The sequence below is a fragment of the Panthera onca genome, chromosome A2 (assembly GCF_046562875.1).
Source record: "Panthera onca isolate mPanOnc1 chromosome A2, mPanOnc1 haplotype 2, whole genome shotgun sequence".
NCBI lineage: Eukaryota > Metazoa > Chordata > Mammalia > Carnivora > Felidae > Panthera > Panthera onca.
The window spans coordinates 70,784,646-70,798,367 of record NC_138340.1 but is presented as its reverse complement, the minus strand read 5'-3'; the positions used below and the strand labels follow the sequence as shown (position 1 = coordinate 70,798,367).

The following is a 13,722-nucleotide window of genomic DNA, read 5'->3' as shown; positions in this document are numbered from 1 at the left end:
ACGTTTTAAGATTGCAAGGAAAAGCAAAGTGTAATAGCATAGGGATAAAACAGAGCATAACTGATGCTGTGTAAAATCAAATCACTGATATAGGACATGGAAACTAGCCTCAAAGTGAGGGAGGGAACCAGATTGCAAACAAAGAGGGATAAGGTTAAAAAAAAAAAGTAAAAACCAAAAAGAACAAATCTCACCTTTTCAGCAAGGCCTACCCTAACCACCTAATTTAATACAAAAAGCATCCCAAGATCTCTAACCCATGTGTTCCACCATATAATTTATGTATTTGTTAGATTTACTGTTTTCTCTGTTTCTCCTCGCAGAATTCTAAGCTCTTTGAGAAAAGGCATCTTTGTTTGCTCATTGATGAAACCTCAAGGACCTAGAATATTCCCAGCATATAATTGGCAGTCAATAAACATCTCTGTTTGATGAATGATCTATAGATGTTTCTAAAGAAGAAACCAGAATAATAGATACAGCAGCAAAAATTAAATACTAAATATAAATATTAATTAAATTAAATTAATTAAATATTGAAAATAAAACTCTGTTCTAAAATAAATTGTTCAAGTAGGCAAATTAATTGGGCTCACTGAGTTATAGTAAAATCAATTAACATAAATTCTATATCTACACATACTCTGGAATGTGTAGATGGAGATTTAAAAAAATCTTACCAATGTATAGCCATGATAATATGAAAGTCACCTTAAAAAGGATAAAAATAAGACAAGCTTAAAATTTTCCATTTATACAACTCAACTATAGAAATCCACAGGGCAAAGAGTACAAGTTATTGGTGAGAAAATATTATAGCCCCACAATTCCATATCCAGAAATGGTGTCATTCAAGTGTGAAGACACTAGAAAAATTTCAGAGCTCACATCCTCTTTTCCCTGTCTGAAGTAAACACCAAAAGCCATTTTCCAGATGGCTCACAAATGAAGCAGAACAAGAAATCAATAATGGGGAAAACATAGTATAAATGGACTATGGTGGTAAATATTTATCAATCAAATACAGGAATATTAATACAAATAATTGATTTTAAAATGCTTTAAAATGTTTTGGAAAAGACTCAATAAAATATGGGAAAATATGTATAAGGAAAATGGAATAAATGTATAAAGACAATCTGAATCATATCTCTAGCCTGGAATAAAATTGACAAGGAAGCAGAAAGGGGACCAGAGAACGGGGCAAAGAAGGTTGTGCTAAGTCCCCAGTTGAGTGTAAGAGAAGTCAAATTGGATAATTTGAAAAACAAGGGCTAAATATAGTTATTTGATCAACTTAAAAGGCAACTATTTGTACCATTGAAAACAAGATTGCTGTTTCAAATTCCTACAAAAATAAAATCAAACAAAATACAATTTACATAGTAAAACACCAAAAAATCCACCAGGAAGCAAAGAAATCAGAAATAATAAAAATAAAATAACATAAGCACAGCCAAGCATAATAGTCATAGTGGTAGATGGAAATAGGATAAACCTGCATACCGAAAGGAAAACACTTTCAGATTTAGTAACAAACAGATCCAGCTTATTAAAAGACATACCCAAGAAATGATTCAGAGAGTTTAAAAAATAGAAGAATAAATATTAATAGAATTGGAAAACATTAACAGGAAAATCAGTGGCGGTATATTAATATCATACAAAGGAGAGTTCAAATCCAGAACCATTAAATGGAGTCAAAGTAAGATTTTATATTAATCAATGGCACAACTAAAATAAAGTTACAATAATCATATATCTTATGAATGAAATAACATCCTACCATATGAAGAAAACTAGAAGAGAAATACAAAAGGAAATGAAATAAATACACAATAGGAAAATGTGTTTTATATCCATCAGTTTGACAAACAGACGAAATAAGCCAGGATTTGAATAATTTTGTATTAATGGAACATATATACTTTTGTTAAAAATAGAGCTAACATAGAGCTTAATTACATACAATTTTATTTGTCAATTGTACCTCAATAAAGGTGGAAAAAATAGAGATTACATGAATGGATAAACAAAATGTGCTATGTGCAAACAGTGGAAGATTATGCATCCTTAAAAAGGAATGAAATTCTGACACATGTCGCAACATGGATGGACCTTGAAAACATGCTAAGTGAAGCAAGTCAGAAACAAAAGGACAAGTATTATATTTCACATGAGGTATCTAAAAGTAGCCAAATTCATAGAGACAGAAACTAGAATAGAAGTTCTCAGGGGCTGGGGGAGGGAGGCAATGAGGGGTTAGTGTTTAATGAGTACAGAGTTTCAGTCTTGGAAGATGAAAAAGTTCAGGAGATGAATAGTGGTGATCGTTGCACGACACTCAGAATGTACTTAATGCCACTAAATTGGACACTTAAAAATTATTAAAAGGGCAAAATTTGTGTTTTGGACATTTTACCACAATCTTTTTAATAAGGAATAAATAGTTTACAACTTCTTTACAAGATCCTATGGAACATTTTTTTAGGGGATAATATTTTGTAACACAAAGGAAACAAAAAAGCATAAAATACTCATGTTGCATTCCATGGCCATAAGTAATAGAGCTAAATTTTAAACAACAAATTTAAAGTCAGTCAGAAGAAGACAAATACCATAGGGTTTCACTGTATGTGGAATTTAAGAAATGAAACAGATGAACATGGTGGGGGGTGGGGGCAGAGAGAGAGGCAAACCATAATACAGACTGTTAAATGTAGAGAACAAACTGAGGGTTGATAGAAGGATGTGGGTGGGGGATGGGCTAGACGGTTGATGGGGATTAAGGAGGGTACTTGTTAGGATGAGCACTGGGTGTAATATGTGAGTGTTGAATCACTAAATCCTACATCTGAAACCAATATTACACGGTATATTAACTACCTGGAATTTAAATAAAAACTTGAAACAGCAACAAAAATAAACAATAACTTTAAACACAATCATCAAAAACCAACTATTTGCCACTTGGAGATTCAAAACAGTATTCTTCATGACTATTGGGTTTTAAATAAAATCAAGACTTATAAACCATTGAGAAATTATTGAAAATGCATATCACCAGTACTTAATAAAACGTGATATAGAAAGACTGTGCTCAAAGGATTTGCACATTGGTTTTTATTATCAAACAAGAAAAATTTTAAAATACAAGCTTTCAAATTAATAGAGAAGGTGAAAAAGCAACAGTAATTGAAGCAAAAATTTATTTCCAAAATTTATGTGACAATAAAAACCCAGAAGTTCATGAACTGGAAAACAGTATAAGAAATAAAGGTAAGAGTTGTTTTAGAAGAGAAATAAATCAATCTAAGGAAAATAATAAATAAAAACAAGGAATGAGTTATAAGAGATGCAGGGAAATTTTAAAGAGAAAATGCATACCTACTTATATAAATGTTTGAAATCAAAGTTAGAAAATCTAGAAGATGACGTGCCTGGGTGGCTCAGTCGGTTAAGTGTCTGACTTCACCTGAGGTCATGATCTCACAGTTCATGAGTTTGAGCCTTGTGTCAGGCTCTGTGCTAACAGCTCAGAGCCTGGAGCCTGCTTCGGATCCTGTGTCTCATTCTTTCTCTGCCCCTCCCTGCTGGTGCTCTGTCTCTCAAAAATGAATAAATGTTAAAAGAATTTTTTTTTTAAAAGAAAATCTAGAAGAAATGGATAATTTAAAAATAAATATATGTGATTTAAAAATTGACTTAAGAAATACAAGAAATCAAGTGGACTTATGGAATAAATTGGAAAATGCAACAATGAATTACTTGCCCAGTGCCACGTTTCTTTATGATCTATTCCATAGTGAAGGGAAAAATAGAAATAGAAACAGCATAGTTCATTTTTTGGAGCAGTCATATCTTTGCTAATGAAACCAGACAAAAAGCAAAAATCATTGGCACAAATTTCAGTAAATTTGCACCGTAGAATTTTACTCAGCAGTAAATAACAAACTATTGGTACAACAACTTGGATGAAGCTCAAGGGAATTGTGCTGTGTGGGGGGATAAAAAATACCAAAAGGTTACATAGTGTGTGATTTCATTATAGAATATTCTGGATGTGACAAAATTACAGAAATGGAGAACAGATCAGTGATTGGCTGGGAATTGAGGGGTGGAGGAATAAGGGAGGGAGATGGGTGTGACAGAGGGGCAACATGAGGGATCCTCATTGGAGAGAACCATTCAATAACTGTGGTGGTGGATACGTGAACTTACACAGGTGATAAAACTGTGTAAAACTAAATACACACACACACACACACACACGAATACGAGTAAAAGTAGGGAAATCTGATTTAAAAAAACAAAACAGAACTGTAGGCAAAACTCACCTGAGTTCTAGAAAGTTCATATTAAAAAATAAAGTTGAGGGGTGCCTGGGTGGCTTAGTTGGTTGAGCGTCCGACTTCGGCTCAGGTCATGATCTCATGGTTCGTGAGTTTGAGCCCTGCATCAGGCTCTGTGCAGACAAGCTCAGAGCCTGGAGTCTGCTTCAGATTCTGTGTCTCCCTCTCTCTCTGCCTCTCCCCTACTCGTGTTCTGTCTCTGTCTCTCTCAAAAATAAAATAAAACATTAAAAAAACAGTAAAATAAAAAAAAATAAAAATAAATGAAAGTAAAGTTGAATTAGATAGTATATTGAAAGAGTGACCCACCACAATTAAGTAGGTTTTCTCCCAAAGATGTAAGGCTCATTTACTACTAGTAAATCTATTATCTCTAGAACATTAACCAATAGTTTATAGGAGAAATTTTAGTTGATTATTTTAAGAAATGCTATACAAGTACATGATAAAAATTAAGTACACATTTATATTTTAAAAATAAAACATAGTTTTAGTAAATTAGGGATGTAAATATGTTTTCATGACATTATAAAGAAAGTATTAATTTTCTCTTTTATGAGAAGTAATTTTAGATTTAAAGAATAATTTTTGTCATATATTGGAACATGTAATCAGACATACTGCAAAGATTTATGAACAAGAGTGTTTACTGAAGCATTATTTTAAAGCAGTAAAAAAGTAAAATGTCCAATGACAGAAGGTGCTGAAATTATTGTGCATCCATCTGAATACCATATGCTTACTAAAATTCTGTGTTAAAAGAATGTCTAATAACTTAGGGAAATGCTCAAAAAATAATAGGTGAAAAAATTCTTCCAACAAAATTGTAAGTACCAATGTGGGGAAAAGATGTAAATAATTGTATATTTGCATAAGAAAAGAAAAAATAGAAAAAAATTTATCAAAATATTTTGGTGATTACCCTTAGATTGTGACATTTGGGATGATTTTGGCTTTCTCCTTACTTTTTTATCCTTTTAAAGTTTCTTCTCAGGGAGACTGCTAATTCTTTAACCAAAAAAAAAAGAGCATTTATTTAAAAAATAAATAGAATGCTTCACAAATTATTAATTACTAGTTATTTTACTGTCTCAAAGTCTCCATTTCTCTTCTTTTCCATCGTGAATAAAATGCTGTGATCATGACTCTGTAACTGTGTACTGTAAAGTGCTTATCAATGGCTGGTATTGTTTCATTCAACTACTGAGCAAACAGATGCACAGTGCCCCAGTCTTCAGTCTAGTTTTGAGCAGATAAAAAGGAGGGACAGAAATAAACATGAAGACTGAGCCCCGTCGCGTTCCCTTACATTACTGACTTCATTTTGGCTCATTCTCACACAGTGTTCTTTTTTATTGGTCTGTCTGCAGTCTTTTTTCGTGGACCACAATAGTCGAGCCACCACTTTCATTGACCCCCGAATCCCTCTTCAGAACGGTCGCCTTCCCAATCACCTGACACATCGACAGCACCTCCAGAGGCTCCGGAGTTACAGCGCTGGAGAGGTAACACCCCCAGGTCCCCTGCCACCTTCACAGTTCCTTAGGCCCCTCGTTTAGTGGGGCCAGCACTGTTTTAATGGTTGGGATCTAGGATTGCCTGTTCCTCAAGGGCCTCTGCCATATCCACACTGCTCTGTAGAAGAATGATAAGTCAGGGACACCCACTGAACTCCCTAGACCCATCTTGATATCGCCTTCCTTCTGCCTTCCCTTTTGTCCTAACAGTTGTCACTATGAAAAATCTGTCTAGCTTAAAGGAAATTGAAAATGCAGGGTCAGGAAGGAGATCCCTACATTATGGTTGGAGCTGTGCTTCCTCAGGCCTTCCAGTCACATGTGAATTCTTAAAAGATCATACAGTGTGTGACCGACATTAAACTTCTGGCTTTTCATAGATCCTGGAGAAGACATCAATACTATATATATGAACTAAAGATTGGGGGAAATCAACAAGGCACATGAGTACTCTGTTCCCATCCTACCCTGTGCTCTCTCCTACCTGCCTGTGGTCACCTTCCATTGAATCATGAAAAGCTGAAAAGATGAAAAACATCATCTTAAAACATGATGTTCTTTGCCTTCCTGAATTGCTATCTCTGTATTCCATACCCTTTCCTGGCCTCCTTTCTCAAGCCAAAACTCAAAACATAGCTCTTTTTTACTTCTAGTCAGTTCCTGGCAATATTACGAGCAAATCCCTTCTTATGTCCTGACTGACATTTCCCAAGTATCGGTACCATGTTTTCATAAAAATCACCAGGATCTCAGGAGATGTGGGTGCTAAGAACCACTTCTCATAAAACAGCTTGTAGAGTTGGATTACAATGAAGTAAAAAATGAATAAATAGTGTAGGAAAAAAAAGTGTATATATATGTATTGTATATACAATATATGTGTGTGTGTGTGTGTGTGTGTATCCCCCTCTCCCACCCTGTCCCCCAAGAGTTATTCCTGGGAGAACTAGAGTGAACATCTCAGGAGAAATGGGTAAAATAACAATCTACCTGGCAGACTCCAGACAGCAAACATAAGTCTCAGGGGAAGGGCCTGTTGCTGGTGTATCGGCACCACTTTACTACTTTTTAAGGAAATCATCTGAATGCTCTGACAGGCATAACTGTTTCCAACCAAGGGCATTCACGATTTAAGGCCAGTGTGATAAAATGAATTTTTCTTTCATGGCTCATCTTAGATATTGTTTTAGGAAACTGCTGAAAACGTGTTAATTCTTCCTTTCTGCATAGATGTAAAATGTGTATGTGACTATGCAGAGAAGGCATATTATGCATCCCCAAGGCTTATGTGGGTGTCAGGATGCTCAGGTAGCACACACTCAGCAGCAGGCACATTCACAGATTACGGAAAACAGTGCCCTGACTTCCCATCTCAACATGCATTGTATCCTTCTCTGGTGGCATTTTTACAATACTTTAGAAAGTACAACATTTATGAGATAATAGTGGATAGATTCAAAACTCTGCATCAATTTGAAATATGCTGTTTATTTAAAATTTATTTAAAATTTAAATTTATTTAAAATTTTGAAATATGCTGTTTATTTAAAATTCTTTAATTTTATTAAGGCAGTTTCAGTGTTAATATCGAGTAATCACATTTGATAAAAGAATCTGAGTACTACAGATTCGGTATCAATAAAACAAAAATGTAGATTACTCAAATGTAAGATGAACCCCCTAAAGATATAGATCTCTCACATTTATAAGAAATTAACTTGAAAATACAAGTACTAAAACATTTCTGTTGAAACGAGATTAAGATCACGAGTACCACTTGCATTACCAGTTCTAAAACATTCATTTAATACAATTGAATAGCCCAAGCCCAGTTACATTGAATATCAACATTAATGACAAAGGACCACCTGCATCAGTCCAGAAAGACTGTAATACGTAACAATGAAAGGGCATCAATGTGTACCAGCGATCTGTATTCTTCCTAATTCATCCACTCGCCAACTGATTCAATTCATCAGGTTTTCAAACCCCTCCCGTCCCCCTGTGCATCCACTCTCTGCTGGTACCTTTGCACTGACACAGGGAGAAACCAAGAAAAGCAACAGAGAGAAAAAGCTGGGAGGCAGAGACTATCTGATCTAGAAGCAGCATACCAGAGAAAACAAAGACCCAGCCTCTATGAAAACAAATATCTGATTCCTCCTGCTGAGAGAGCCCGCAGCCTGGGAATGAGAAGATAGGAGGATCTTGATATAAAAACAGAGGGAGGGGGTAGTGAGAAAGGTTAATTGTGTTTGCCGTGATGTGATTTTGCTCAACAAACATTGATTAAGTTCATGGCCTGCTCTGAGCACTGTGGAATGCAAGGAAGTATGAGATATGATCCCTCCCTAGGAGAATTTTATATTCTATGTTTGAAGCCAGGCCAAAAAAACACAGAGTTAAGTAACAAGAACAATTAGAATATGATTGAGTGCCAAGAGAGATGTTAGGACAAATGCAATAGGAGTTCAAAAGAGGCCAAGGAAAGGCATCTTTAAAATAAGGTACTTGGGGCACCTGGGCGGCTCAGTTAAGCGTCCGACTTCAGCTCAGGTCATGATCTCGCAGTCTGTGAGTTCCGACTCTGTGCTGACAGCTCAGAACCTGGAGCCTGTTTCTGATTCTGTGTCTCCCTCTCTCTCTGACCCTCCCCCATTCATGCTCTGTCTCTGTCTCAAAAATAAATAAACGTTAAAAAAATTTTTTTTTACATAAAATAGAATAAGGTACTTGACCCAACCCTAGAAAATTGGTAGAATCTAGCAAGGAACAAAGGAAGAGGAATGGCAATCCCCCAGAGACACAGCATAAGCAGAGATGCAGCGGTAGGATTGAGAAGTGTCAGTAGAGACACAACAAATAGTTTGGTATGACCAGAATACCATTTCCACTTGGTTTTTGTCTTGGTTTTTGTTAAGTTTTGAATGCCACATGGTTGGCACTTTCTTAAAAGCCCACTGAATGAAATTGAGAGGAATAATATGATGGTTGTTGTATAAAAATGGGCTTTAGAGATCAAGTCACCCATTGTCCCTCAAGAAGAGAAGGTTATTGGCATTTTGAGGACAATTTTGTGAAGTGTAGAATTGTCTTATGTCATTGCTGGACCTTTTCTTCCTGGTCACATCCATTAAATGTCAGGAGTGCCCTCACCTCACCAGTCACTATGACAACCAAAACAAAAAAACAAAACAAAATACCCCTAAGCATTTCTAAATATTCCCATGTGGCAATGCCACTTTAGTTAGGAATTGTATTTTAAAGTCAGGTAAACTTAAATACCAAAAACTCAGGTGACACAGGGAGTTCAAGACCACAACTCAGATCTCCTAAGTCCCAGTCCAGTGTATACTAGTATTTTAGAAAGGAGATAATGATGGCCAAGAGGAGGAAGGATTGTGGCAAAGAGTGATCTGCGAGAGAAAGACCCGTCAGGGGCCTCTGCCACAGACCAGGTATAAGGTGGGGAGGCCTTGGAAGCAGCAAAGAGACAGAAGATAATGGACACCGTGTGGGAAGAAGCCTCAGGTGGTCAAGAGGTGCAAAGGAAGGGGTACCTGGGACTTCAGTTAGCAGACAGAGTCTCAGCTCTGGCTTCTCCACAGAGGAACTGTGTATCATTGCTCCTTCCTTTCCTTTCTGGGGCCTCAGTTTCCTCATCTGCAAGTGGAGACAAGGGAATTGGATGGCCAGCTAGCTCTGTGACTCTCAGAGTCTGTGGGGCTTGACTCACATTATCAACACATTGGTAAGATGAACAGGAAAGCCAGTTGGGGACAATGGTAGATTTGCTGTTAGATAAGTTGATAATGAGTATGAAAACAGCAGGATATCCAATTTGAAAGGACAGTTAAGCAGACATAAATATGGAATAATTAGACTCACAAATAATCAATGAATTGTTTTTATAATCCATGGTTTTTCTGTGTCACATAACAGGGGCAATGGGGGATTTACTATAGATGTTTCTTATACTACAACCTTAGGAATCAGTTATTTTCTGTTCACCTTCATGGGCCATTCTCTCGAGTGTTGCTCAGCAGTTGATATTTTTATCAATTGAATTTAAGGATAGAATTGAAATCAGTTTCTATATTCAGGATCCTAATTGATAAAAATTTTTCTCAAAACCCCTAAGATAGGTTATTAAAAGAGACACAGTTAAGTGTCTTTTGGATTAGCCTTTACTTCAAGTGAACATTTTTCAGGAAGTTTGCTGAAAGCCATTATCAGGAATATAATACTTTATGCATAAAAAGATCATTATTTGACACTTTAGCCTGCATTTTAGTACAGGGTCACGTCTGTCTGCAATACACAAAAAAAAGTACTAACAAAACAAGTCTGTATCTTCCCATAATGTCCCAAGGGAAATGGACACAGACAAATGGAAAGAGCATATAGGGCTATAAATATTGGTTTCCATCTCTCTATCAGTGAGGAAGTCACTGGAGGTCACATTTGCCTTATTTATACTGCAATTAGCAATATAAATTAACATTAATAAGGAAGGATAACAGAGCACCTAAGTTTTATTTCTTTTACCAGTTTAGAAAATCGTTAGTCATAGAAAAGTTCTGGAAGGGTACACACATGGGTGCGTTGCCTCATGAAAGGATAAGAATCTGGCAGGGAAGAGAAACTGACTTTTCACTTTAAAAGCAGAAGTCACTCTTGGTCGTTCTTTGCAGTGAGATTTTTTGATGACAAAAGTTATTTCACTGCCTCGGATGACACAGGGAAGTGTGGGGAGGTAACTTCTGCACTGCTTCTAAATTTTGGGAATTTTTCTCTTGATTCCATGCAACCAATATTTGATTACAGTTTGGTTGGAAGTTTATAAAATTCAGGCACCTATGAAAATAAACTTTTGAATTATCAACAGTAAGCAATGAGTGTAGAAAACACAGACACAGGTGGGAAAGAAGTTAAAAGGCGAGTATAATTCCCGATCTGGAGACACTTTCTGGTAACCATGGAAATAAAAAATTGAATCATGTTGTCTATGGTTCTGCATCCTATTTTACTAATACAGTACCTTGTAGACTGTCCCCATGCAATTAAAATTCTTCTATATTTATTCATATAGATCTACCACAATTTAAATCAAGCCTTTCTTTGTACATTATTTATCGCCCACTTTTCGCTTTTATAAATATGTTGAATAGCTCAAGATCTCTCTCTCTCTCTTTTGTTTCCTTAAGCTAATTCTGAAAACTTTGTTAATGATCTGTTTTTAGAACACAAAAGGATTCTAGAGATGAATTAAAATTCATCACTTGGGCCTTTCCTCTGAACTCACTATTTTTTTCATCATCAGATCTCCAGTGTTTTCAAAGAGAGTATTCACTGATTATTAACCCAAATTCAGTCTAAAACCTGCAATTTTCAATCACATCTTTAAAAAAAAAAACACACCAGTTTACATTTCTAAATTGCAACACAGAAGAGAAATTTGTTTACCAGTCACTGTAAACTATTTTCTGAGCATATCTACTTTTTTTTCTGGAGAGCTAAATGTTTGAAGTTTTCACATTTGCAATTATGATTAAAGCTATTTCAACATCAAAAGGAAAAGAAATCTTAAAAGTAGTCCCTACTGGAAACTGGGTTTTAGCCAGTCATAGAGTAGTCATAGCATGTCTGGTGAGAGGCAGGCCACTGGGGGAGTCCCTTCTTTGTCTGTCTCTCACATACATCCCTGAGAAATTCGGGAACACAGAAGGTGTCAAATGCCAGGGAATTCAGTGAGTCGTATAATTTTGGTTTTAAATGGAAAATTCAAACTTCTAGTCATTTTCAGTAGTTCGGAAAGCAAATGTTAGCATCATGTTTGCGGTGAGATCCAAATCAGTTACTCAGTCGATACCTAATATTCCTCAGGATGGACCATTTCGTATTACTTTAGGGCTACAAGGATCCTAGCACATACTAAACTCTCGCCCAATCTCAGAATTCTCTCTAGCCCTGTCTGGAACTGTCCTTATCCCTATAAATTCCTGGCTCCTTGTTGGAGAAGCCTGTTTCTGTTTAACCTTCCCATCCTCCAGCTCATCTGTAGACCTTCCAGTACTACTTTGCAATCACCTCCTTTGCCCTTGGCAGTTGTTTCTGTGGTTCAGGTACCCCACATGCCGCACCTTCCCCCTGGATTGTTTTCTCCATCTCACTCGTCATTGTCCTGAAGCATATTCATCAGTCAGTCATCTACCTTTGGGGTGGCTGGCCTTCATCTGATTTCTGAAGTTTTGCAGTCTGGCTTGGTTTTGCCGGTGAACAGGTAACCTCAGGAGAAGGCACCATTTTCCCCTAAAGCATATCTGTAACACGTGAATTCCCTCTGGCAGCTAGGAAGAGAAGTGAGTTTCTTCCTGTTTCAAAGCCCCATTTATTTCAGGCAACCCACCAACAATGACACACTTTAGCCCAGGATGTGACAGCAGATATCACCTGAGTTCTGTATTACAGTCATGCCTTCCTGAAGTCTGCTATCAGATCCACTTCCTCAGTTTCTCTCTGTAATGCATCATTTAGATAATCTTCTGCTGAGTGGTCTTTGAGATTCCTGTCTTTACAGCATGGAAAATATTTCAAACACACAATAAAGCAGACTGACATAATTCCCTCTAAGGAAAAGAAACCTAACATTTCAGTGCCAGAAAGGCTTTACATATTTACATATTAATTCATGGTGGAAGAAACGTAGAGACTCGGTGTTGCGTATCTGAAGAGCGAGCAAACCTTTCTTTTACCACTTTGCGTTGTAACCATTTAATTGGGACTGGAAAGTGCTGTTGTCGAAGTACCTACTTCTAAATCTTGGTGGCTGGCTACAGTAGCTGAGGGTTAATGACACCGAAGTGAGAAGTCCACCACAATGGCACAGAATCCATTTCCTTGTCCCTCAAGTAAGCAGTGAGCAAGGAGAAGAACCAGGAGAGAAAAGGGATGGATCTGCATCTCTGCTACTTCCAGAAGAGCAGTTCAAAGACCGCCATGTACAGACAGTGAACTGATAGCACATCTCTGCAAAGGAAGGATGTTCATCCTGTCTGTGTGAAGTATGGAAGTAGGACCCGAAGGAAAACCTGCAATTACTATGTCTTTAATTAGTAAGCCCTAAGTAATCTGTCCTGTTTGTCATCTGCACTAGGACACATGGTCTCGTCTTAAATGACCCCTTTGAGATTGACTTGACCTTTCTGGACTTTGTAGCATAGGATCTCAGTACCTCTCCTGAATTCTGTGGGAATGAATTGTATACTGGTCTCAGAGGGAGAATTTTCTCTCCTTTTTTGTCTGGATGTTTGAGCTTTTTATAAGTATGTTACAAAGTAATCTTCAATGTAATTCTTAAATGTTTTTAAAGCCTATTTTGGCATACTTTACCAAATATCATAGAATGAGTCATACTCTACAGCAAACCCATATATTTGTGGAAGATCTATACAGCCTCTGTTTAAATAGCTTACCCTTCAAGAGTCCTTTAAGAAACAGAATGTACATGGAATCACAGTAGAAAGTTCATCGTCATGCTCTAGGACTTAGGGGATTTCTGAAATTTAAAATTGAGTTAAATCAATCATCACAAATATCAGCTTTAAGCTGTGCAAGTTCTGTATTCCATGACGTTTTGTCAAAATGCCCATCCAAAACCAAGGTACTGGATGCAGGCTAGCAGCATGAGAGAAGTCAACAAATGCTTTGCAATCAAGCAAATCCTGGTTCTGCCTCTTACAGTTGAAAATTTTGTAAAAACTTAATTTTATCCAATCCTCAGATTTTCTGCTTGTAATATGTGGTTAATAATGCTTATCTTCCAGAATTTTGAGAAAATAAAAAGATACTAT

General features: G+C 36.6%; 1 protein-coding gene across 4 annotated transcripts in view; it reads left to right on the top strand.

Annotated features, from left to right (window-relative positions):
- The window catches only part of HECW1 (HECT, C2 and WW domain containing E3 ubiquitin protein ligase 1), a 421,728-nt gene that overhangs the window by 340,733 nt on the left and 67,273 nt on the right, over positions 1-13,722 (top strand). For all 4 annotated transcript variants that reach the window (XM_060632177.3, XM_060632178.3, XM_078442585.2 and 1 more), the window contains one exon: positions 5,723-5,857. In XM_060632177.3, coding sequence (XP_060488160.2) covers positions 5,723-5,857 — 135 coding nt within the window. The remainder of the gene's footprint in view (positions 1-5,722; positions 5,858-13,722) is intronic.